We start from the raw sequence: 26,424 nt of genomic DNA, 5'->3' as shown, positions 1-26,424 counted from the left end.
TGACTCTTATTAATGAAATGCTTGCGGTTTAGGACACTAACTCGTTTCATGACTGGAAATGACAGTGCATTCCTGGTCTGGGAGCACCGTGTGTGTGCGTTCCTCCATCATGACTTTGCGGTGTGGATCAAAAGATATTCTTTAAAAGCAATCAATAAACCTGTTCTAAGGGGAAAAAATGCAAGTTTGTGTATAACTTATTTGTTCTGCAAACTATGCAGGCTTTGGCTTTTTTAGGACAGTGGCATTTCAAAATGACCAGGGCAACAATCCAGTTGCGATGATTGATTGTTTTTGATGTGCATCTTGTATTCCTGTTAAATTCAATAGGAGTTTTTCTGTAAATGTGTTTCCATAGTTTATGCGCATTTCTTAACGAATAAAACATTTATCCACCTTAAGCTAGCATATAGTTTTTTTATGCTCATTTTGGAGATTTTATTTGCATATTGGTGTTTCCAACTAGCAGATTTTATGCGATATCCTAAAATGCGTTTAAAATTAGTTTTGGAAACATGGGTGTTGGTGGCTTTTCTTTGTCTGTTCTTAATAATATAATAAAGTGTGTTTTTAAAGTGCGTATCTTTGTGACTAACAGCATTTCTTGTCATGAGTCACTCCGAGACGTCTTGCAGGTCGCCCGGCAGTTATGGATAGATGAGCTAAATTACCTGCGTATGAAATGCATTTGGATGAGGAGCTTGTGGACTGGATTTAGCCTCGTTGTATTTTGCAGATGTCGGTGCTAGTTTCCCACTGTTTAATGTATTTTAATAAACACATTCTCACTGTTAAAATACGGTCCAGATGTTAATTGGTTTACTGTACGCTTTAAACTGTCAAATTTACGTTAAAAAACTGGCAGATTCTTGCTTTTCACATGAATGTGTTTTTAATTACCGTATAGGGACAGCAGAAGGGCACACCATGACATTATATTTTTCAATAGAGGCCCTTTTAAGAGCAATGACCAATACACATGTAGACGGTGCACAGTGTCACTCACACAAACACAAAACACCATCAGGGCAACTAATGCAATAAGCATTAACTAAACTTCATCAAAAATAACACCGAACACATGAAAGTACATAACTGATATTAAAAATAAGAATAAACATAATTTACATTTTAATATAATAAAATGGGGATCTCGGGAAAAGCTCTCTTTTAGTTTTTCACTGTCATTTTTTTTTTTTACAATAGTTTACCGTAAAAAGTATTGCATCTTGTTAAACATAATATTTTTATAGTAAATACAATTATACTCGTCCAAAAAAAACTATATTTAATGTTTTACTGTAAAATTACATAAAAATATTTTGTAATACCGAATATGTTAAGGTAAATTCATTGATAAATTAAAGGTTATTTTCTGTAGCATTTTTACATTCTTCTACCAAGAGTCTGTTTTTACAGTGTGAATATGTATTTATTAAAAAAAAAAAATGTAATAAATGGTAGCAATATTTACCTTAGTTTTTACTAAAACATTTTAAAGCAAGATAACTATGCTCCTCTGTTAGCTATTTGTAATATTTTTGGGGGGTTTATGATGACGCAAACTAATCCTTGAATCTTTATTTTGAACAGATTCACTGAAAAGGACAGATTGAAAAATGTGATTTACTACTGAGATTTAAATTAGACACTTAAATAATGTATATATTAGTGCCCTCGTACTTGTCAGTCTTTACACAAGAAACAAGTGTGAAACTAGTCTACTGCCATACCCTTTAGTAAACGTAAAAGTAAAAAAGGGACATTAAAATAATTTGTTATGAAGAATTATTCACAATGATTCTTAATTTTACATTTGTAAAAAAAAAAATTATATATATATATATATATACACATATTGGACATTCACAGAATTGTCCCATAGCCACTCCTTTGTTATCTTGCCTGTGTGCTTAGGGTCGTTGTCCTGTTGGAAGATGAACCTTCGCCCCAGTCTGAGCTCGAGTGCTCTGGAGCAGGTTTTCATCAAGGATGTCTGTCATTGCTGCATTCATCTTTCCATTGATCCTGACTAGTCTCCCAGTTCCTGCTGCTGAAAAACATCACCACTGCATGATGCTGCCACCACCATGCTTCACTGTAGGGATGGTATTGGCCAGGTGATGAGCGGTGCCTGGTTTCCTCCAGACATGATGCATACCATTCAGGCCAAAATGTTCAATCTTTTGTTTCTCATGGTCTGAGAGTCCTTCAGGTGCCTTTTGGCAAAATCCAGCCAGGCTGTCATGTGCCTTTCACTGAGAAGTGGCTTCCATCTGGCCACTCTACCTCACAGGCCTGATTGGTGGAGTGCTGCAGAGATGGTTGTTCTTCTGGAAGGTTCTCCTCTCTCCACAGAGAAATGCTGGAGCTCTGTCAGAGTGATCAACGGGTTCTTGGTCACCTCCCTGACTAAGGTCCTTCTCCCCTGATTGCTCAGTTTGGCCGGGTGGGCAGCTCTAGGAAGCGTCCTGGTGGTTCCAAACTTCCATTTACGGATGGAGGCCACTGTGCTCATTGGGACCTTCAATGCTGCAGAAATTCTTACCCCATATCTGTGCCTCAATACAATCCTGTTTCTGAGGTCTACAGACAATTCCTTGGACTTCATGGCTTCGTTTGTGCTGTGATATGCACTGTTAACTGTGGGACCATATATAGACAGGTGTGTGCCTTTCCAAATCATGTCCAATCAACTGAATTTACCACAGGTGGACTCCAATCAAGTTGTAGAAACATCTCAAGGTTGATCAGTGGAAACAGGATGCACTGAGCTCAATTTTGAGTGTCATGGCAAAGGCTGTGAATACTTGTACATGTGATATTTTTCGGTTTTTTATTTTTAATACATTTGCAAAGATTTCCAATAAACTTCTTTCACGTTGTCATTATGGGGTATTGTTTGTAGAATTTTGTGGAAAATAATGAATTTAATCTATTTTGGAATAAGGCTGAAAATGTGGAAAAAGTGAAGCGCTGTGAATACTTTCCGGATGCACTGTATGTGTATGTGTGTGTGTGTGTGTGTGTATGTCATCGAGCCCCACTGAAACCACTGAATAGACACCATTCTTTTGCTTTACAAATACCCACTAAATAAAGTCCACCCTCACTCTGTGTTTGTTTGTGTGTCTGCAGGTATTGAGTGTCCCCGAGGGTCTCGAAACATGCCAAGCGGGTTGCAGGTGGCAGAACCTTACAGTGAGGAAGCCACACTATTCACTAAAGAGCTGGTTCTTCAGAGAGAGGTAAGTCCTGTCGACGCCACTCGGCTTCCTGTTACAACATGTTCTGTCTGTAATAGTTTGTTTCTGTCACTTTACTCTTTACTGGCTCCATTTCTAGACTTTCCATTTTTCGTAGTTGACGTGACATTGACTGTGACTTGTACACTATTCTAACCTTCTCGTCAGAGTGCTTGACACCGTGTAGGTGCTGTTTCCATTAGTCGAGTGTGAATGAGGTTGCTGGTGTAGTCGGACTGAATGATAGCTTTTTCAAGAGCCTAACTTGAACTTTACAGAGAGACTGGACACAAAGCTACTGCTGAGAATAAGAAAAGAGGCCTAATGACCTCCTACGCCTACAATGAAACTGTTCTTAAGCAACAGAGTGATCCATTCTTGAAGTGTGTTTGTATGTTGGTGTGCTGATCCACCTTAGTGCAGATGTTGGACCCTAAGTGTGCCTTAAGATCTCATGGATCCCATGGTTGTGGAAAACCTGGCAATATAAGGGAGTTTTTAAATTGTGATTTTCTAGGCCTTGGAGATAAATTGAAATGAATAAAATCCTAAAAAGTCATGGACATTTCTGTTGTTGAAAATTGCATTTTCTAGGTTTAGTTACGCTCCAAAATAACCTGCTAATATTAGCATTTTGTGAGTGAAATTAATTTTAAAATCCTTATTTATAAAAAGTAATGTATATTTTCAATAGATGTGGGAACCATTTACCTGTACACACACAGTCTGCTGCTACTTAATGACACGATTTCTGTGAAATGCTTGTGTGTTTTGTTGTTTGTGTTGTGAAATTTCAATTAATGAAACATTATTTGGATTAAAAAAACAATATCAGGAAAAACGTACTCTTCAAAACTATTCACAAATTTTCTAATGTCTAATTTTCATCATTCAGACGTTTGAATTGCTCAGCATTCAATTGATTAAAGAATCTGCCCTCGTCCCCATGATAAAAAATTATTTAAAAAAAAACAGATTAATGCAGTTTGACCATTTCAAAATTGATGTGAAGGACTACGTCAATAAAGAAATGTCATGTTTCCAGAGGTCTCTCTTCCACTTCTTCTTCATTGATGCATACTGTTACTGGAGGTTGTGATTTCCCGCTTTCATCCACATATTGTGTGTGTTTTTGTTTTTCTCAAATTCTGGCTCTAATCTCTCAAATATTTAAACTAGCATTTAGCTGCATGTTCTTACACACACCTCCTGTTTCTTAGCTATCCACCAAGTGGATTTGAAAGACTCAGAGCAAGCTGCCACAGTCAGAGTGAAAGCATCTTTACTTTGCTTGACTCAGTCTGCAGGTGACATTGAATAATTTTGTCTATGCACACTGATTAGCCACAACATTAAAACCACCTGCCTAATAGGTTCCCCTCGTGCCGCCAAAGCAGCGCCAACGCGAACTCTGAGCATTCAGAGATGATATTCTTCTGTGCTTGAGAATAAAACTGATTGTTTAATCCGTGTAATGTGTATCAATTGAAGAAGAGGTGACTCCACTTTAATTGATTAATGTGCCTTAACATCCTTTACAGTCAGATAAAAAAGTAAAAAGGAATATTCATTTTAATCTCACACAGCATGGATATGCTAAAGAAACCTCTCGTTGATGTTCGCTGAACCGGAAACAATGTGAAATGCAGTTGACACTCTTAAAGTGGCAATATCTTGTTTAGCGGTTCTTATACAAATGTAAACTCAATGTTTTTACTTGTAAATTGTACATGTAAAAACATTGAGTTTTTTTAATTGGCATTATTTCCAAATGGTGATTAGCTCATATTATTATTATTATAATATATACTGTTTCATGATATAATATTAATGCAATTTAGAATTTTGTTTTTACAAAGTGAAAATTTGATGATAATAATAATAATAATGACAATCAAATGATAAAAAAAAAGTAATATTCAATCTCATACTTTGTTTCAGGACAGATTTTTAGTTATATTGCTTGTTCTACACCCAATTAGTCTGAATGTACCCCATGATTTTTTGTAAAGCTTATTTGTTTGTGATCTTTTGTTCTTGTGAAAAGTATTTGAGAAACTCTTATTTGAGCATTTATATTGTGTATTAATGAACTTTATTTTTAATGACAAATTGTAATGTATTTTGCTGAATTGTTTTTGAAAAAAAAAAAAAAAAAATCTGCAATATTTTGTAAATTATATGGTATCAAGATTATATCAAATCATGAAACTCAAATCGTGAGAACCATCTCGTCCAATCTTGAGTGTAATAAGGGTGTGAGCTGTCTGAAATAGAAGTCTCATATTTCAATACTGGGTTCAGGGCAGTTTATGTATAATTTCAGGTTGGTGTCTGGTTCGAGGTTTATATAAAGAAAAAATAGTTTGTCTGTCTCTATTGACGAACCGCTTTGGTCTGAAAATTTGACTGCTCATAAAGTTGGGTCACTGGGTCTTATTTATAGGCCAGGTCCACCTCTAGTCTGACTGCCCTCTATAGATTTTAATGGATTGAATTGTTATAGATACCTGATCAGGAAACATGATTAGTGGTTGATGTAAAAACTTAACTGCAGGACAGTGCTGCATGTGCTGACTCCTTTAGTGTGACACACTGAGCTGAACGCACACACATATACAGTGTATATATATAGAGATGCTTTCTCTAAAATTAGGTTAAACTTAATGAGAGAAATTAAAGAGTTTGCCCTTCTATTTTGCTCTTGTCTTATTTCTTGCCTCAGTGGAGGAGGGCAGAGGTGTGCGCGTGTGTGTTTGTGCGCATGTGTGTGCGGTCATTCAGTAAAGTGAGGGGAGAGGGAACAGTTGATGGCAGCACATGCAGAAACTCAAGCATGGCTGCTCATAGAGGGAGATGCTCGGACACATTCATGACTCTTCGTCATTTGTGCTGCCCCTGCTGCCTCCTGCTCTTAACAGATTGCCCAAATTCAACAAATGACCTTTCTGTTTAAAACCACCATGACACACACCACTTCAGTTGGTGAGTTTGTGTGTGCTGTCTTGTGCATACACATGTGTTTTGTGTGTTGGCCTACAATCTTTGACACAAGCGAGTGTGTCTGTGTGTTTTGTGTACCCACCTGTATGTACATTTGTATGAGCCACAGTTTTCCATTGATTAAACCTTTGGCGTTTGTCCTAGACAAACTCATTGCACATTGCGTTGGGCACCTTATGTTAAATTTCGTTTTTTTCTCTACATCTGCAGATTTAATTGGTGGTGATTTTTGCTTCCGCAAGAATCACTGTTGCTGTTAATCTTCCTATGTACAGGTATCTGTCCCGTAACACGTCCTGCACCATTTGTTCTACAGGCATGAATTTAGACCCAATTTGAAGAGTTTCTGTTCTGTCATAGTAAATGACAAGCAAGAAATTTGACTATACGGCAAAAGGTTTGGTTCGTATTTCAGCTATTGTACCTTTTAAGTGCACATTTATCTAAGATTTGATATTAATAGTTTTGGCGATTTCATCTTAAGAAGCACCTGTTGTGTAAATTCGTTACCTTGTACATGTACTTTGCTTCCAGGCGAGATGATGATAAAATAAAAACCTGTGTCTTTAAAGCTCAAGTAAACTTTGGTTCTCTTTCGTCATTCGCACCGCATTCACGGACTGTATGCATGCTCTTTAGTTTGCCTAGACACGCGGGCAGTCTGCGTATTTGTGTCACTGCATACGCCTGATATTGCCCGTCCTGAAAGAGTATGATAAAATGGTTGTACGCATGTGTCAAACACGTCAATTTGGACTTGTGGTCCAAAGAGTATAAGAGGACTTTGTGCACAAGATGGAACTGCACATGGGAAACTAAGTATACTCAAGCTTTTACTCGCCATTCGTGCAAAGCTGCGCAAGTTTCGAGAATGTGCTCTCAAGATTTGTGTAAAATATGCATCAGAGAGTCAGTGAATGGACTGTGGGCAGTTTGTGGGTGTGTCATTTGAGGCACACCTTAGCATTCATAGCAACGCACTGGCATCCACCCAGAACACCCCAAAATCGTGGAAGGGATTATTGCATGGGAAGCTCCACTATCGTTAATCTTCAACTACAGAGGTTTAACATTACTTAAGCCTAGCATCTTTTGTTTTATCAGTTGCTCTCCTCTGACATCTCTTAGCTTTCTGGCTTTCTCTCACAGTTGTTTGGTGTTGCTTGATCTGTGTACCCCTCAATCTCTCTCTCTCCCTCTTTGAATAATTAATGCTGTGTTTGTCAGGCAGGACACACTCTGAGCAGCTGAGCTCCTTTGGGAGTGCTGTGCTCTGGTGGAGTCACATTAGTGAGTTCTCCGCACCACACGCAAGCTCTCAGTCTGTAACATATGCCATAAACTCTGCCAGTGGCCTCTTGTTTCAACCAAATGCTGCCTTTCATAATGTACATATTTGAAGTACAACAGCCATTGGATTTTCTGATTTCACTCTGTTTGTACTGCTGTAATGATTTTAAGTATTAATGCCCTGGAACTGAGTTTATATGAATGGGATTTCTCTTTGTTCTTATAAATTTGGTTCTGCTGTATAATACTTTTGGTTCCACTGAATGATTTCTCTGCATGTGTTCATCTGTTATTTTCAGCTGCTGTTCGTCAAGGTCTGTTGAAACCTTTTGTCAAGGTGCACATGCTATAATTGTCATCACTGACTCTTATCCAAACCCAGATGACTTGCCTCTGTGGAGCAAAAGATGTTTGCAGAATGCTGATGCTGCTCTTATTTACACAAAATGTTGATATGACTCCAAAAATGAATAAAAATGTATTTACTTTTGTGTGCCACAGAAGTCAGTCATATGGGTTTAAACACATGAGGGTAAGTAAATGGTGATTGGAATTTCATATTTAGGTGAACCATGTCTTCATTTCTGAAGCTGAATCAGAAAACCATAGTGGTCGAGAGTTTTTATGACTATGTGTATTCTAGTTTGGAAGAATGACTCTATGAATCCCTGTGCTCTCTGTAGTGTAGACTGATGTCTTCTTTAAATGTGTTCCACTGTGTCTAGCAATCTTTTGGTGAAACTCCTCCTGTCTTGGTTTTTGGTTTCCCTTATAGCCTATATTCATTGAGTAACTGCAAATCTGTGTCTTTAATTCCCTTCTTCCCTCTCTTTTTCCTTTGCTTTATTAATTTAAATGTCAGTTTTATATTGCTTTATTGGCTTGACAAATAGTGTCAATTTTTCTCCTCCTTGATTTCATTTTGAAGAGTATTTTCAACATGTTGCATAAGGTTTCGAATACAGGAATGAGGGATGCTCTTTTTAAAACATTACATTTGTATTGCCTAGCCATTTGCTACATCTGTGCACAATGGGAAATTGTACTTGAAAGATAAATAGCAACAGTACAAGTATTATTATTTTTTAATTCCATTACTATTTTATTTGTTAATATTAAAGTAACAGTGCAGAGCAAACTATGAAAGTAGCAATTTCACAAGGGATATATTAAAGAATATTAATTTAATGAGTAATTAAGATAAACTAAATATCAAGATTATGACTTAATGAGCCACTAATAGTGACTGAGCAAGCAAAGGTTTAGTGATAGACACATCAGGTTTATCGGACTCTACTCGGCCTCAGTGCCATTCCATATTTAGGCAGAATACTTCCCTTGTGTCAATGAATTTGCTTATGTTAAGTGTCCATTTCATAATTTGTTTTTCCTTTCTATATTTTTCTTGCTTTTATTTGTCTGTTCATCCACTGGTTCATTGTACGAGGAGCTCGCAGGGTTTTCAAGTTACCAGTTTGTTGCTAAGTGACTGGACCGTCTCTCGCTCTCTCTCTCTCTCTCTGTCTCTCTCTCTCGTACTTTATTAGCATGATTGTGTTTAAATACAATATTGACAAAGCATTAATACACAAAAAAGATAATGACTAATAATAAAACAGTAACAAATGAAAATAAGGTGTCAGGTAATGAATAAAATAAACTATAATAACAATATACACTATACAATATAAACTAAGCATTTAACAAGACATCTTGAACATTAAAAACTAGCTCTCTCGCTCTCTTATCTGGCGCTCTCTTGCTCACTGACCCTCTTGTGGTGGTGACATTTTGTCCTCTGTTGAATTGAGGATTTCAGTAATAAAGCTTAGTGTGTCTCTCGCCATGTCTTGCTTTCTGCATCTACTCATCATTAAATGGTTGGATTTTGTATTGATAGACTGATATACCTGAAATACGATGTAACACTGTCCACTTGGCCAATTAAGCTCAGTCGATGATAAACAATTTGTTTGAATATTTTTCCCCTGTGTATTGAGCAAATATAGTGTTTTTGTTTTTTGTTTGTTTAATTATGGTGTACATATCATTTAGGTCTCATTTATACCTGATTATTTATAATATCTGCCAAAGCCGTTACTTTGGTTCTGCTTTTTATGCTGATAAATAACTAATTGGAAATACATTGAGGTAAATAATTTCTGTATGTCTCGGCATGTATTTCATGCTTCCAGATAACTGGTGTCAGTTATAAATGAAATACTAAAACAAAAAACACATTATTGACTTTGTGCATTAAAAGGATGGTTCACCCAAACATGAAAATTCTCAATTCTCATTCTACATCCCAGATGTGCATGGCATTATTTTCTTTGCTGAACACAAATTACGATTTTGAGCTCTGTAGGTCCATACAATGCAAGTGAATGGTGACCAGAACTTTGAAGTTTCAAAAAGCACATTAAGGCAAAAAGGAAGTAATCCATGAGACTCCAGTGGTTAAATACATGTCTTCAGAAGCAATATGATAGGTGTGGGTGAGAAACGGATCAATGTTTTAGTACTTTTTTTATTATAAATCTTCACTTTCAAACAGCCCTCCGAACGCTCTTCTCTTAAGTTCTTTTGTTTTTGGCAATTTACATTCTTTGTTCACTTTGCCACCTACTGGGAAGGGAGGTAAATTTATAATGTGTAAACTGTATTTTTTTCCCCTTAGACTCGAACCCATGACCATTTCATTGCTTATGCCAAGTTCTACCACTTGAGCTACAGGAACACAATTTGTTTGGAACAGCAGATCCTGTCAGGAATCACCACAAGTTCTTGTTTTTATTTAAAAATTTTTTGTGTGGTGTATTTGGTTTCTTTGATGTACTACAGGGTGTGTTCAACAGGAAAACTATTTTTCTGATCTATTCTGATGTCTTTATTTGTGTTCCTGTGTTTGTATGTGCCGTGATCTGGAAACGATAGTTTTATCACAGCACTCACGTCAGTGTTAGATGAGGTGAATCCTTCTCTGCAGAGGGCACACAGATCTCCACTGAGCTTAAACTCCCTGCTAAAATAGAAACAAATTAAAATGCTGTCATTACCCCTTCCACGGAGGCAGCCGTCTCTGGCTGGTGGCCGTGCAAATGAGACACTGGTGGCTTTCGACGAGTCCCCTGTTGCAAAGGTACAGTCACTGTTGTTTTGGCTGGATGTTGATGCAGTATCAGTTTCGACGTGATGTGGTACTATGTCATGAGAGCTCTTTACAGGGTGTTTTCTTGTTCTTTTTGATTGAAATTTGTGTTCCATTTTGGAACTTGTTTGCTGAATGTTGAAAAGGTATTCAAATTCCCTCAAATATTCTAAAGATTTAGGTTTGTACTTTTTTTTTTATTTTATTTTTACATACACTTTACTTATTGAGTGACTACATGAAACTTTTGTACTTCTTAAAATTACAATAATTGGTCACATTAGGACTATTTAGGTGAACTACAAAAAAGCAGAAAGATGTTTTAATATTTGGAAAAACACAGACTGGTTGTCCACTGCAGCTAAGCAGGGTTGATCCTGGTCAATACCTGGATGGGAGACCTCCTGGAGAAAACTAAGGTTGCTGCTGGAAGAGGTTTTAGGGAGGCCAGCAGGGGTTGCTCAACATGCGGTCTGTGTTGGTCCTAATGCCCCAAGATATTGATGGGGACACAATATTGTAAAGAGGCACCGTCCTTCAGATGAGATGTTAAACAGAGGTCCAGACTCTCGGTAGTCATTAAAAATCCCAGGGCATTCTGAAAAGAGTAGGGGTGTAACCCTGGTGTCCTGGCCAAATTCCCCCCATTAACCCTTATTTAATCATAGCCTCCTAATAATCCCCATCCATTAATTGTCTCCGTAACTCTACTCTCTCCTCCCCACCAATAGCTGGTGTTTGGTGAGTGTTCTGGCTCAATGTGGATGCTGCACACTGGTGGTGGTTGAGGAGAGTCCCTTCTTTACTGTGTAAAGTGCTTTGAGTGTGGTTTCAGAAAAGCGCTATATAAATGCAACGTTCATTCATTCACCTTTCCTTTATACACTCAGATCAGTTTTAACTTGAGATCTTGGTGTTAAAGGAATAGTTCACCCAAAAATTTATTTTCTCTCATTCCTCACTTACCCTGATGCCATCCCAGATGTGCAAGTCTGTCTTTCTTCAGCAGAACACAAAGTAAGATTTTTAGAAAAATGTTGAAGCTCTGTAGGACCTTATGTAAGTAAATGGGTGCCATCAGGCATCTGTCTATTTGACGTTTTAAAAGCCATATTTAGGCAGCATAAATGGTTTTCATTGATTGGTTTCTTACACCAACCTATCAGTTTGTTTCAAAAGACATTAGTTGATCGACTGGAGTCATTTGGATTACATTTATGCAACCTAAATATGCCTTTTAATCCATCAAATAGACAGAAGCCTGGTGGCACCCGTTTACTTAAATTCTAAGGTCCGGCAGAGATTGAACAATTTTCTAAAAATCTTAATTTGTGTTCTGCTAAAGTCATCAGGGTAAGTGAATAATGAGGGAATTTAAATTTTGTGTGAACTATTCTATAACACTTTACAGAATGATTGTATTTCTTAACTACATTAGTTTTACATTTAGTACGTTAAATAAATAGTTTTTTTTACTGCATTTATTCATGTTAGTTTCAACATATCATTTTTTTTTTAATTCAAAGTATGAATGTTAACATTATTGCATTATGAACTAACATGAATTAACACTGAACAATTGCAGTCTTTAAATTAAAGTTTAACTTTATCGTGTTAAATACTTCGATCTTATTTTATTATGCAGACACAATTATAAGTCATTCATTCATAGGTTGATGTCCTCAAACTGTAAACATAATCTCTTTGGTTTGTTGTGAGTAGCCTGTCCAGCCTGACATAGCAACATTGGCTCAACCAATGGCATGAGCTTTGGGTGGGACTATCTATTTGAAAACAATCTTAATTTTGCAATTCTATTTGCTGACACTTGCAGAACAGAATCTAAACACTTCATTTTTAACAATAACCAAGATCAATAAGTACTGTTAAATACTATTGTTCAATGTTAGTTCATGATATCTTATGCAATTACTACAAATACAACCTAATTGTAACATGTTATTAAATGTACATGTTGGCAACAACCTAAAGGCAATATTAACCTGTTTCATAATGTACTCCAGTGGTCGTGTGTACAGACCTGTCCTCTTTTCTCCTTTAGTGTTTCCAGGTGCCAGCAGTCAAATCCCTCTGTGTCCTTCCAAACAGAGGAAATGCCCTTCCAAGAGAACTCCACTACACACACACACACACACACAGTCTTTTTTTTATAAAGAGGCCATGGGTCCACCACTCATTGTGATCTGTTTTTCATTGCTCGTCTTACATTACCCCAGTAATGTCACCATGACCTAAAAACTATTTCCCCTTCCTGTAATCGGACGTGCTTCACCTTCTAGGCATTTGTGATATTATTTGTGTTGCTATTCATTTTCTTTACAGTTTTCTTAATGAAAATCACAGTTCAAATCCATCTCTTCAAATGGGGTGAATGTGGCTCAGGTGGTAGAGCAGGTCGGCTGCCAATCGCAGGGTTGGTGGTTCTATTCTCAGCCCGCATGACTCCACATGCCGAAGTGTCCTTGGGCAAGACACTGAACTCCAGGTTGCTCCCAATGGCAGGCTAGTACCTTGCATGGCAGCGCTGCCGCCATTTATGTGTGGATGGGTGATTGAGACATGTGTAAAGCGCTTTGGTAACCTCTAAGGTTAAAAAAAGCGCTATATAAGTGCAGACCATTTACATTTTTCAATTTTATGTCTTTTTGTCTTAAATACTCCTTGTCCCAACCAGCCTTGATTATTTCAAGCTAAAATAAATTTTATTGGTTGCTTGGTTTCTTTTTTGTGGTATCGTGCTGGGTAGCTCTGCCCACAGTTAAATCTAATTGGTCCAATATCCTGCTCCACAAAACTGAACATTAAACAAATACTTTATTTTCTGATTGTCTGTGATTTTGTTGCATCCCAAGCTTTTTTGTGTTTGGTTTGAAGTCTTCCTGTGCACATCTCATCAAATAGGAGTTTGTAATTTTATTTCAAAGGCATGTTTTCCCCCTAGTTCACTGTCTGAAAACCTCCATTACAACATTTTCATCACTTTTCATTTGTCTTCAGTGAAAACCCCAGTTATTGTAATTGGATTTATCACTTGCATTTTCCATTTACAGTTCATGGTCTCCGTGACTGGCCTGTTTCTGTTCCCCATCTATAATCTGCTGCCTCAGATGGACACTGGTCGACCATCAGCAGGAGAGAGATTCAGAAAGATCTCATTCACACTTCAGCCCTCATCCTGTGCCTCTCTCACCCAGTCATACATGTGTGAGCTTGTTTTACAAGGCCATTAAACTGATTCAGTGCCGTAATCCAGGCGGCCATGTTGTGTGCCCTGCTGTTCTCGGTTGTTTTATGACATGACTTTACTGAGTCGGGTCAGACACCCACACTTGTACATACACAGCAGGTTTATTGTTCCCTGACCCTCACTTCTCTTTCTCTTTCAAGATGGTCTTTAGGACAAGCCTTAGATGCAGTGAGAGAACAGAGTGATAATTGTCGTAATTGCTGAGGGAATTAAACACCACAGCCGCGTTGATGTAACACCCTTCACCACTTCCGTCCCAGCGCTCTATATCTCTCTTTGAGTGGATCACACTCACGCAATGCGAGTGTAATCTTTTAATCAATGATATCGAGTGGTGTTATTGTGGTTAGAATTTTTATTTACCACCTTCATTAGTTGAGCGTGAGAACCTGCGGTGATTCCTCCTCATTTTGAGGAGAATTGAGATGTTAAAGCGTTTGGAAAGGGGTCGTGAAGAGCCATTATCCACAGCAAAGATCTGTTGGGCTAATGCTTGTTTGTGTGTGTGAATGCGTTTATGTGATGTACCGCCAAAGGTGGTAGTTTTAACAGAGCTTCTAGCGCTGGCTTAAATGGTTCCTATGACAGTCGGGTTGTTGGTTACCATGGGAGCCTCATTCTGGTCTCTCCTGTGGCCCATTCACACTCGACAGCTGTCATTACACACACAAACATAGCTTTCTTCAAGCCAACCTTCTCCTCATTCTTCTCCTCCAACCAGGAGCTCTGCAAGGGTTTTTGGGTAGAAAATGGGATTCCTTTCAAAATATTCAGTATATTTCAATGTATTTCTAAATCTGGGACATTAAAGGGATAGTTCAACTAAAAAGGAAAAGTCTCTCATAATTTACTCACTTTTATGCCAACCCAGTTGTGTATAACTTTCATCTGCTGAACTCAAATGAAGATTTTTAGACGAATTGTTCAGCTCTTTTGTTCCATACAATGCAAGTGAATGGGTGCCAAAATATTAAAGCTCCAAAAATAAATTAAATCAGCATAAAAATAATCCATAAGTCTCCAGTGGTTAAATCAATGTCTTCAGAAGCAACATATAAATACATATAAATTCACCTCCCTTCTCAGTCAGTCTCCTCTTTAATTTTAATCTGTTTCTCACCCACACCTATCATATCACTTCTGAAGATATGGATTAAAACACTGGAGTTGTATGGATCCAAGCTTTTATGATGCCTTTATGTGCTTTTTGGATCATCAAATGTTTGGCACCCTTTCACCTGCATTGTATGGACCAACAGAGCTGAAAAATTTAGCTAAAAATCTTATTTTTTGTTCAGCAGACAAAAAGCTGTACACCTCTGGGATGGCATGAGGGGTGAGTAAATGAGTGAATTTAAATTTTTCAGTGATGAACGTCCCCACAACAGAGTGTACATCAGCCGGGTGCAGTTTCAGTCTCTCCCCCTTAGATCGGGACATTCACGCATCTCATAGAAGAGGCGCTGACTGCACCCAGAAATGCCAGTTTGTAGTTAACTACAAGACCTGCTTCTGTATTATTTAAACTGTAATAAAGCTATAACGCATTAAAACTGCATTCATGATGTAACATCGTGTGCTTATTCCACAACAAGAGTGCTTCTGCATTTACTTATTTTGTGCTTTGGTATAATTCCCTTGTACTTTGCGATCTACATCACCTGAAGCTGTTTGGAAGGTTTAGAGTGCATCTGGACTGTGATCTGTGTAATTATTCCTCAGTCTGGCGCGAACTGCAGTGCTGCTTTCACACGTCATTAAGTTTAATGTGATCTCATGTTACGTTAAATGAGATCAAACGACTATTCGACAATGACAATTTTTGTAAAAAAAAATTTTTTTGCCGATTGTCGTCGATAACGTCTTGTAATCGTTTCGGCCTTAGTTCACTTAAAGCCTGGGATAGGCGTTTCAGCGCAAAAGTTGAAAACTCCCACTCCAGTTTAGTATTCATTTTCTCAACAGTCTCTTTCCTTTTTTCTGTTTTTCCTCCTTGCCTTTGATCTTTTCTTCCATCCTTTCCTATTCCTTCATTCCAGTGGTGTCTTAACTTCTGCATGTCTGTATGCTCATGGGTATTGCAACTTCTAGCTGATTAGTGAGTGTATCAAATGAAGCCAAGTGAGTTGTGTTTCAGGTACGTGTGTCTGTGTGAAGTTCTTGTCTCTTCTTGCTTAGTCAAAGCTGTGGGGCCCCTGGGCTGTTATTTCCTCAGAAATCAGCTCTGGGAGAGTAATCCTGCAATAGCTTACTCCAGCACAATACCTGACCTCTCTTGGCATACAGGACACAGTGACAGCCCAGAAGAGAGGGCCTTATCTGCCCCGCCATGTCAGTGATCCCCCACCACACACAGCTCAATAGGAAGGGCAAGCAGGACACAGTCTATCTAGCTTCAAATAGTTGAATTTTCCCTAATAGCTTAGAGAGAAACGATTGATCTGTTGTTGAATACAGGGTTAAAGATGAACTGTTTGGGGCAAAAATGCCCTGATATTTGAAATATGGTAAAAGAATAATTACTAAAAAAATAGGTTATTGTGGTGTATCATAATGTTTCGAATCATGACTTATAGTAGTTGAAAATATATTGCATTTATGCATTTGGCAGGTGCTTTTATCCAAAGCAACTTAAAAGTGCATTCAAGGTAAGTTGTGTATATATATTTTAGCAGTATCTATGTTTTTGGGTATCAAACCCATGAACTTGCGGGTATTTAGCAGGAGAGGGGGTCATTCGAGATTTTGAATGTTAAAATAACGATCAAAATTAAAATGATTCTCTGTTCTGCTTTTGTGTGTCTATGTTTGACGGGTATGTTAGTGCTTCTTACAAGCATACACGATAATAATACAGCTATTAATGGCAAAGCTTTTGCCTCTTTAAAGCGCTTGACAAAGAACACAGGTTTCGCACAAATACACTTCCAAACATGTGTTCCTTCTTGAAGACTTCTCATCATTTGTGTTCCAGTCTGCGCCTATAAATGAGTTCTGCACAACTTAAAAAAGAAAATGGAAATAGCTGCAGCTTTGCTGACATTTTTGCTCAATTACACTAATGAGAGCATTAGGAGCGCGTGTGCATTTGTGGCTCCGCCAGCCAGAACTCTGAAATGGAGCTTTTTCACGCCTGAGCAGGGAGCTTCAGAGAGAGCCGTCTTTATTGCAGACTGCACCCTGACAGCAAGATACTCACTAGGTAAAGCATTTGGCACCATGCTAAACGCAGTCGCTTCAAGTTGTTTTCTCTGCGACTTTCTCTTCATTGCGTTTCTTTAACATGTTCCCTTGCCAGGAAGTGGCTGGAATTTGGCTGTCCTCTCCAGTTTCACCTCTTTTGTGATGAAACTGGCTTCCTGTCTCCTTGTGTTTGTCCTCTCAGGTGCATTTGTCTGTTTCTTTATCTTCTCTACAGTACAAGAGGCTGCTAATGGCCAGTGCTTGTCATGATTAGAAGTGTAAGCATGGCCAGTGCCAGCAGAAGTGGGAGGTGAGCCTTGTGCCAGGGCTGCTTGATTCACCTCTGCTGCATGCCAACAAGATGACCAATGTTGTCAGAGCGTCTCACGCACAGGACCTGAGCTGTTTGCCAGCGCTGCATGCAAAACCTGGCACTTGATAAATCTTGCACCATTGGCCTGCAGCTAAACTCTTGATGTTTATGTTCAACAAGAGTAGCATGGGGATTTCAGCTTGCACAGACTCTATATTCAACTCTCACAGGTGTATGGCAAGCCAGGTTTTTACAGTCTTTATCCTCTGCACCTGGTGGGCCACTGCTCTGCAGAGTTCAGTTCCACTCCAAATCAAGAACATTTTCATTTTAAATAAACCAAGATCTTGAGAATAACTTGAAAATGGTTGTCTAGAATAGGGCTGGGTGGTTTTTCTGATTTCTACAATTAATTTGAATTAGCATTTTGAATGATTTATTTTTTAAATCAAGATTTTGCCAAAAATATTGCACATTTTTACATTATCGTAATTTCCGGACTATTGAGCGCACCTGAATATAAGCCGCACCCACTGATTTTTAAATAAAATATTATTTTGAACATAAATAAGCCGCACCTGTCTATAAGCCGCAGGTGCCTACCGGTACATTGAAACAAATTAACTTTACTCAGGCTTTAACGAAACACGGTGTGGCAGCGGGGGCGTGGTCAAGCGCCCGTCCGGGAGAGAAAAGCGGTAAGGGCGCTTACACCTGAGCTAAATTATGTCTAACACCAGTGTCTAATTTCAGTAAGCATGGGGAAAGCGGCATAAAAAGGCAGCAGCCACAGAGCTGAGAGAGTGACACACGTCAGTCTAATGTTGGCGCATAGAAGAATTGAGAAACTTTATAAAATTGATTGTAAACATTGCTGTGGCCATTAAAAGCCTTACCTGGAACGTCAAGTGCCCTGCTGAAAACTGTCACACTAGTGCCCGTGTGGCAGTTTTCCCAAGAAAGACACGTGAAGCAGGGCACTTGAAATTAGACACCGGTGTTAGACATAATTTAGCGCAGGTGTAAGCGCCCTTACAGCTTTTCTCTCCCGGACGGGCGCTTGACCACGCCCCCGCTGCCACACACGGCTTGTAATAAAACATTTGCAGTAAACAGTAGCCTACCAAGAAAGTCATTGGTCACTATCTTCCTCGTCCTGTGCACTGAAACCACTGAAGTCATCTCCTTCGGTGTCAGCGTTGAATCGCCTCAGATTTAGTTGTCTTTTTGCACTGAGTCAATTCCTCACGCTGCTGTTTCCAACGTCTTATCATCGACTCATTAAGACCAAGCTCCCGTGCAGCAGCTTATTTTCCAACAGCCAGATCAATCGCCTTCAACTTGAAAGCTGCATCATATGCGTTTCTCCATGTCTTTGCCATGGTGAGGGTGACAAAATTACTACCGTAATCAGAATGATGGGAAGTTTGAGCACGCTCGATTTAATCTAAACAGTAAACAAAAAAAGTTGTTTTGACCATAACCCGTTCGTCAATTTCAATTGGTCTAATGAAAGCTTCACGCCCCCAAAAAACTGTGCACGTCACAGAATGTTTTTTTTTTTTTTAATATAAAATTTGAAAGCGGGAAAAATCCATATATTAGCCGCGTCATTGTATAAGCCGCGAGGTTCAAAGCGTGGGAAAAAAGTTGCGGCTTATAGTCTGGAAATTACGGTAGATACGTTATAAATTCACCAGAGGCTGAATAAGGAAGAGAAAAATAATTCATAGTGCTTGTCTTAATGATGCTGCTGATCAGCTGCACGTGTGAACTCGCTCCAATGACCGTGACAAGTTAACAACACGGAGACTGATAGAAAAGACAGCAGAAATATTCCCAGCACGCTTGTACACAGTGTGATTGTAGCTCAACTTCATCCATCATGCATGTATACTACACCAGCTTAAGACCATAACTGGTCTCTGTGTGCGCATGTTGATGAACAATCTCCTTTTCTTTTTACCCATAAAAAGCGTTAGTTACAGTGACAGTTATGGGTGCTTCATTTTAAATCATGGAGAGGCTATATATGGGAGAATTGAACAGTCACCACTCCTTTTGTCATGGTGATTCAGATAGATAGCTAATTATTGCTTTGTTCTGTGATGTGTTTCAAGTGTACTGCATCTATAGTCAAGCAATCATTTTGACAAACTTTGCTAGTTGAATTGTAAGGAATATTTCATATTGCTGCGTTGCTTAGCGTGAACCGCTAGAGGGAGCGTCTCTATCTGCAGGGGTTTATGAATATACTTACAAATTGTTTGATATGCAATTAGTACTTTCTAGACAAACTTGATAATTTAATTATATTGATTTCTTGATCAAATGAATACCTACACTGGCTAAGAATTATTTTACAGTTTTCTTATTCTGTAATTTCTGAACATCTGGGTTTATTGGATTTTAATTTTTAACTTCCCCCTGTGGTGCATTTGATACATTTGTACATTGCACATTTTTGTTTTTGTACACCTTTGTTTCCTATAATGAAAAGAACTTGGATTTCTCTAACCAGGTTGCCTTTCATTCTAGTAAAGAACATACAATTTAAATCATGTTGGAGTACATTTGTAAGTTGAAAAAAATCTAATCGTGAATCGGCCATATGTTTGATAAATAAATTTGCTAATTCCAGCCCTAGTCTAGAATGGGATCCTCAGTCTGGGAAAGTCTCATGAGTCACATTTGCTGTTACCAAGTATAGGGGTAGGGGTCAAGGTTTTTGTTGGACTCCAAATAAACAACATTTCATGAGGCTTTACCCAGATTAAGGGTTCCTTTCTTGACATGTCCCTTGAAAATTAAAGGCAGGTGTGGAATGGCAGAGTTGAAACTAAACTCTGCTGGACTACGACTCTTCAGGAGCGTAAATTAATAGGCCTGCCTTAGCCATCTTAAAATGTAGACTAGCAATAAGATGACCTCCTCTCCTTTTCTGGCAGTGGCTATGCATCAAGCGCATCTTTATTTTATTTCCCAGAAGCCTCTGCTTCAAACGCTGGCTTAGATTTACTGCTGTATTAATCTACTCTATGTATCCAGCTTTATTGGCATCAGCGCTTGCATCTTGAAACGTAGCCGCTACCACTCGGCACCCTGTCACCTGCGCTGATTTACTAGCCGTTAACCTCTATCAGCCAGGAAATGTCAGGCTGCCCTGGGCTGCGTTTGTCTGCCGACTCCAAGGCAATGCCTGCTGATTAGAGCATGTGCCTTTTAGAGCGAGCAAGTGCTACAACAGAAGTGTCTGAAATATGACCTGCTTCAGAGATGCGGTTTGTGTTACAGTACCAGCTACGTTGCCGCACTTGCATTTAATTAGCATGTTACAGGTGAATGTATGCTTGTACTGATAATGTTCATGATTTTTGGAGATGAGGGTATGTATTAACTAAGAAGGTCCTCTGTTGGCAAGTAGAAGTGACAGTCTTGACTGAACAATTTGGGGTGAAAACTGAGCTGAGTGCTATTTGACACATTTGGTAGTTGGAGCACCGATGCAAGGATGCACCATATATGTTACCATTTTCCCTGCAGGATTGCGGGAAGAAGCCCATCATGAGTGCTGTGCATAAGAGGCAAACACAAACGTCTAAACCAGACATTATTTTGTTTTTCGATCTCCATACCTCTAACATTATCCTTTCAACCTTTAAGGCAAGCCAGTTCACTTGACAGCCATCTTGGCAACACACTTTGGGAGCTGGTTTCTATCCAGGTAACAGGGATACAAGTACAGCTGCCGGCTGTAAGACAACCCTCATTAACAATACCCTTACTATTTTAAATAAGGATTTTCTTAGTTTGACTGAAATCTCCAAAGCAGTTTGACAAGATTGTTTCAATTTATGTCAAATCAGCTGTTAAATCTGACAGTGGTATCATCGGTTTTGCTTCTTGGTTACAAGCGCATAAAATATTGTGTTTTTAAAACTGTTCTAGCTAATGTACATTTGTGTTCTTTAAAAAAAACGGTGTTATCACTTTATATTAGTGTTCATGTTACTGTGTATTAACTTTTCTCATTTGCAATACTCATTACATTTTCTGAGTAATACCAAAGACTGTTGAGCTTTGAGTCAAGATGGACCACTGGTATTAAATGAATGGGAGAAATTGGAACATTTAATGTGAACATTTCACATTAAAATAGAGAGAATGGTTTTATTTCAGCTTTTATTTCTTTCATCAAATTCCCAGTGAGTCAGAAGTTTACATACACTTTGTTATTATTTCTTAGCATTGTCTTTTAAATGTTTAACTTGGGTCCAAAGTTATGGGTAGCCTTCAACAAGCTTCTCACAATAAAATGCTGGAATTTTGGCCCATTCTTCCAGACAGAACCGATGTAACTGAGTCAGGTTTGTAGGCCTTCATGCTCGCACATGCTTTTTCAGTTTTGCCCTAAAATGCTCTATTGGATGTAGGTCAGGGCTTTGTGATAGTCACTCCAATACCTTGACTTTGTTGTCCTTAAGCCATTTTTCCACAACGTTGGAGGTATGCTTGGGGTCATTGTCAACATGGTACTGCCACCCCCATGCTTCACGGTTGGGATGGTGTTCTTCAGCTTGCAAGCCTCACCCTTTTCCCTCCAAACATTATGATGGTCATTATGGCCAAACAGTTATATTTTTGATTCATCAGACCAGGGGACATTTCTCCAAAAAGTAAGAACTTTGTCCCCATGTGCACCTACAAACTGTAGTCTGGCTTTTTATGGCCGTTTTGGAGCAGTGGCTTCTTCCTTGCTGAGCAGCCTTTCAGGTTATGTCGATATAAGACTCGTTTTACTGTGGATATAGATACTTATTTACCTTTTTCCTCCAGAGTCTTCACAAGGTCCTTTGCTGTTGTTCTGGGATTGATTTGTTCTGTTTGTTGATTGAATGTGTCTCCTTCCTGAGCAGTATGACGGCATGGTGTATATACTTGCGTACTATTGTTTGTACAGATGAACGTGGTACCTTCAGGCATTTGGAAATTGCTCTTATGTATGAACCAGAACGGTCCACTTTTTTCTGAGTTTGAAGGTAGGCCTTAAAATACATCCACAGATACACTTGTTATTTACTTCAATTAGCAATCAGAAACTAATTGCCTTAAGAATTGACATAATTTTCTGGAATTTCCCAAACTGCATAAAGGCACAGTTAACTTAGTGTATGTAAACTTTTGACCCCCTTGAATTGTGAGTGTCAATTTAAGTGAAACAATCTGTCTGTAAACAATTGTTGGAAACATTAATCATGTCATGCACAAAGTATATGTCCTAAACGACTTGCCAAAACTATAGTTTGCTAATATGAAATATGTAGGTGGTTAAAAAATGAGTTTTAATGACTTCAACCTAAGTGTATTTAAACTGACTTCAACTGTACTTTTGAATGACTATAGCATAAAATGGAACAGTTTTGCTGCACTCAGCATGTTGCCTTGATAAACAGGCCATTGGTAGACTTCCCCATTTTTCTTGTATTGTTTTTACTTTTCTGTACATCAGAGAGTGTTATTACAGTGCCTTGGCATTTGAATGTGTACTTCATAAGGGCACCTGTATATACATTTTTGTTCCTCAAACGCTCTCATTTAGAGACACACTAGTTTTCTCTAATAGCATTTATGTGTGCCCATTAAAACTCAAGACTGTCTGCCTCGTAAAACTGTCTGATTACTGCTCTCACTGTATATTAATTTATTGGATTTGAATCCATCTTTTTACCACATTTACATTCAGCAATTATGGGCAAATTAATAGCTTTCTAAATGCTGACAATAAATAATAAGAGGAAAATGAGCTCACTGGAAACTGCAAAACCCCATGATGCACCAGCCTTACAATTAATGCTCAAGCACTAGTGTTTTTACATGGCAATTCATGCAAAATATGATTGGCAAGCACAACCTAAAATAAAATCAGTGCATGACACCAATGGTAATTTTGTTCCTTCTGATGTTCAAGAACAGACAAATCTTCTAAAGTGGTGAGATTATGTAAGTGCTACAGACAGTGATACAAATGGCACATATATACTTTTTACCTTCATTTTCCTCTTTGTTCTTCCCTCAAATCTTTTTTTTATTTATTTTTTGGGCCACAAGCCATGAGCATATTCCACATTGACGCTGTAAATCAAAAACAATCAAAAAGAGGTCTCAGAACTACTGTCTTGGACGGCCACATTTTATTTTTCCCTTTTGAAGTTACTGGAGCCATTTGTCAGTCCTCGGAAAAATGCAAAGTGCCCCAAATGGAGTTTTTTGCAGCAGTGCTTGTTCTCAGCTCAATCCTGCTTCTGAAGCACATGCCCTCTGGGTCGTGTTTTAAACATGCTTAGGACGGAGGGGACACAATTCCTGCTCACACTGCTGCCATTTGCATGAAGTTAAAATGGAACCTCCCATACCAGATACAACACCAAAGGCTTCTAAAAATGCACCGAAGAGATATGCAAATGTACCACAGAGAGGGACCTATAAACCTCTGAAAGACTTCTGCTTTAAACACTCACTAAGGGCAGTGTGATAATGTTGTATGTGTGCTGACAGTTTTGCTAGCTGAATTGTCTGCTTGGGGCCCAGTTTCTGTGTTTTTGGTCTTAAGGCACATATAATGATTTTATGGTGATCTTTATGCGGAGTGAGTAGCGCTTGTCCAAAGAGTAACTTGATTTGTGGCAGTTTGAGGATAAAGAGAATCTACACCGTTTCTTGCATTTAAATTCGAGGTTGCTCCAATATGCCAGCTCGGATGTTAACAAATGGTGGGACGTAATTTGTGCACCGGCCATGAACTATTGACAGTGGCTTATAAATTAATGTGGGTGACTTGGTACCCTAGCGCTGCTCTTTCCTGTGTTTACTTCATGGGTAATTGGAATAACCAATTCCAAACAACCCCCGCCCTGCTGTCTTTCATTCAGGGGCTCTCAGTGGCCGTCATAAAGCCACTTTTATTTTTCGGGCAGAATGTGGAGGCTCTGACAGAAATGCAGCCAGTTAACATCTGCTCAGGAGCCCTTCTGGGACAGCCATCGAGAAGGTCAGACAATGACAAATGCTCTGTTGGCTGGGGTTGTTTTGGCAAATTATGGAAGAATGTACAAATCTTTGCTTATAAACCACAGCACTCAAAGCAGTAAGCATGAACAAGGCAGCTTATAAATGCAAACATGCATGGCTTGTCAGAAGTTATTGCTGCTGTCCTCATTAAAATTAGTATAAAATGGTACATATTAACAGCTGTTGGTAGCCTTTGATACCGACAAAAGGGGGACTAACCACTTCCAATAAAGGCTTTGTTATTGACCAAAATGGTCTGATTTGATTGGTCGTGCCAGTATAGCATTCTATCACAAATAAATGAAAACATTTCTGAAGAAAAGTGAAGACAAAAAAAAAAAAAACATTGTGGGCATATAATTATCTGAATAGAAACTATTTTAAGCACCAGAAATTACCCTATGCAACACCAATATCCTCACAGCATTGGCTTAGTACCTTGAAGCTGGCATGCCCTCCCTGCAAGGTATGAACCATGTTTCTGGCCCCACCTGATCTCCCTCCCCACCTCATTTCATGGTGGTACAGTCCATAACTGCCCTACTATATACATTCAATCTCTAGTTTATTAAAACCCCTCCCAACTTCACACCTCTACTGGTACAGCCAATCCATAAATGCTTTAAGCTTCCACTCTTTAGCTCTAGTTGGCAGTCGTGCCTCATACTTAAACTCTGAAATCTCTCACTCATAATGCTTCACAGTCACTTTCTCTCTAGTTGTCTCCTGTCTAAATCTCATTTTTGTTTGATTCACATTCACGTATTTAAATTTATGCAATTTCACAGACATTGCTTTAGACTTTGGTGATTTGAAATGTTGAAAGCTATCTTTTTTTTACCCCCTCTTTCTTTCTTCAGTATAATTTCTTATTACCAGTCGTAGCACACACAATACACAGACAACCCTCTTGTGGTCGTGCAGATATGTTATTGTAATTATCCGGTTCTATGATACTGCTGCATTCGTCAGTGAATGAATCTCTTACTATTGGACTGAAGAGCATTAAGGGTCCTTAAACCCTTCGATGGAATGTGCCCTCTTCCTTTATTCTCTCTCTTTCGACTCTATATAGGATGCCTGTTCAAGGATTCACTCGAATCCTGTACAATGCTCCATTAAAACCAGACTGGCAATTATAGCTTAGACATTCGCCTGCATGAACAGCAGCTCACTGGCTAAAATTGTCATTTAAGTTATTGTGGCAACAATTATATTGTTTGTGAGCAAGGGTTATAAACTGTGACATAAGTCATGTGACACTCTTCCTGAATAAAAGAACAGACTTTCTAAAGGCAGTCTCTAATATCTAAATCTGTTTCTTAGAATTTTGGGTTTTATGTTTTTTTCTCATGATAAAAATACTTTCTCTTGTCCCAGTTTAATGTGAACAGACACCTATAAGATTTACACTGAGAGGCCCAACATGGTAACTTTGGTTGAACCAATGGCACGACTTTGAGGTAGAGTACCTGACACAATTATTATTGCAATTCCGCTGTGGTTCCGCCAATGATGCAGAAATTGCACCTTTTAAGATCTGTTGAAGTTACAATGTATGGCCATTGTGCCTACATCTTTTGGATTTATTTGGATTTTTGAGGTAGTGATAGGTTTTTATTTGTAGGTTTTGTGTGTGTATTAAATGCCAAAGTAAGTTGTGTTGGTGGACCTCACACCCCTCTTTGGCAGACAGCCAGAACCACTGTTATTAAAGACAAATAATACAGGCAACTTATGCAGGAAAACAGCTCCCACTGATGTTTCTGTTACTAAAAGTAAAGATACAAACAGTGTAACACTGGTCTTAACTGGGGCGCTGCACAGCCTAAAGCTGTGCTGTGAGTGGTGGTGGCATAGTGGCTAAAGCACAGGGCTGTTAATCAGAAGGTCGTTGGTTCAA

The 26,424-nt window shown here is 38.6% G+C and overlaps 1 protein-coding gene across 1 annotated transcript in view; it reads left to right on the top strand.

The window, feature by feature from the left end:
- snd1 (staphylococcal nuclease and tudor domain containing 1) overlaps positions 1–26,424 on the top strand; it is a 220,790-nt gene that overhangs the window by 81,907 nt on the left and 112,459 nt on the right. Inside the window, exon 17 of the mRNA XM_052120467.1 lies at positions 3,139–3,248. Within this exon, the coding sequence (XP_051976427.1) occupies positions 3,139–3,248 (110 nt within the window). The remainder of the gene's footprint in view (positions 1–3,138; positions 3,249–26,424) is intronic.

The sequence above is a fragment of the Xyrauchen texanus genome, chromosome 47, assembly GCF_025860055.1.
Source record: "Xyrauchen texanus isolate HMW12.3.18 chromosome 47, RBS_HiC_50CHRs, whole genome shotgun sequence".
Classification (NCBI taxonomy): domain Eukaryota; kingdom Metazoa; phylum Chordata; class Actinopteri; order Cypriniformes; family Catostomidae; genus Xyrauchen; species Xyrauchen texanus.
Note: the sequence above shows the minus strand (reverse complement) of the source record. Positions and strands in the feature narration are given on the sequence as shown.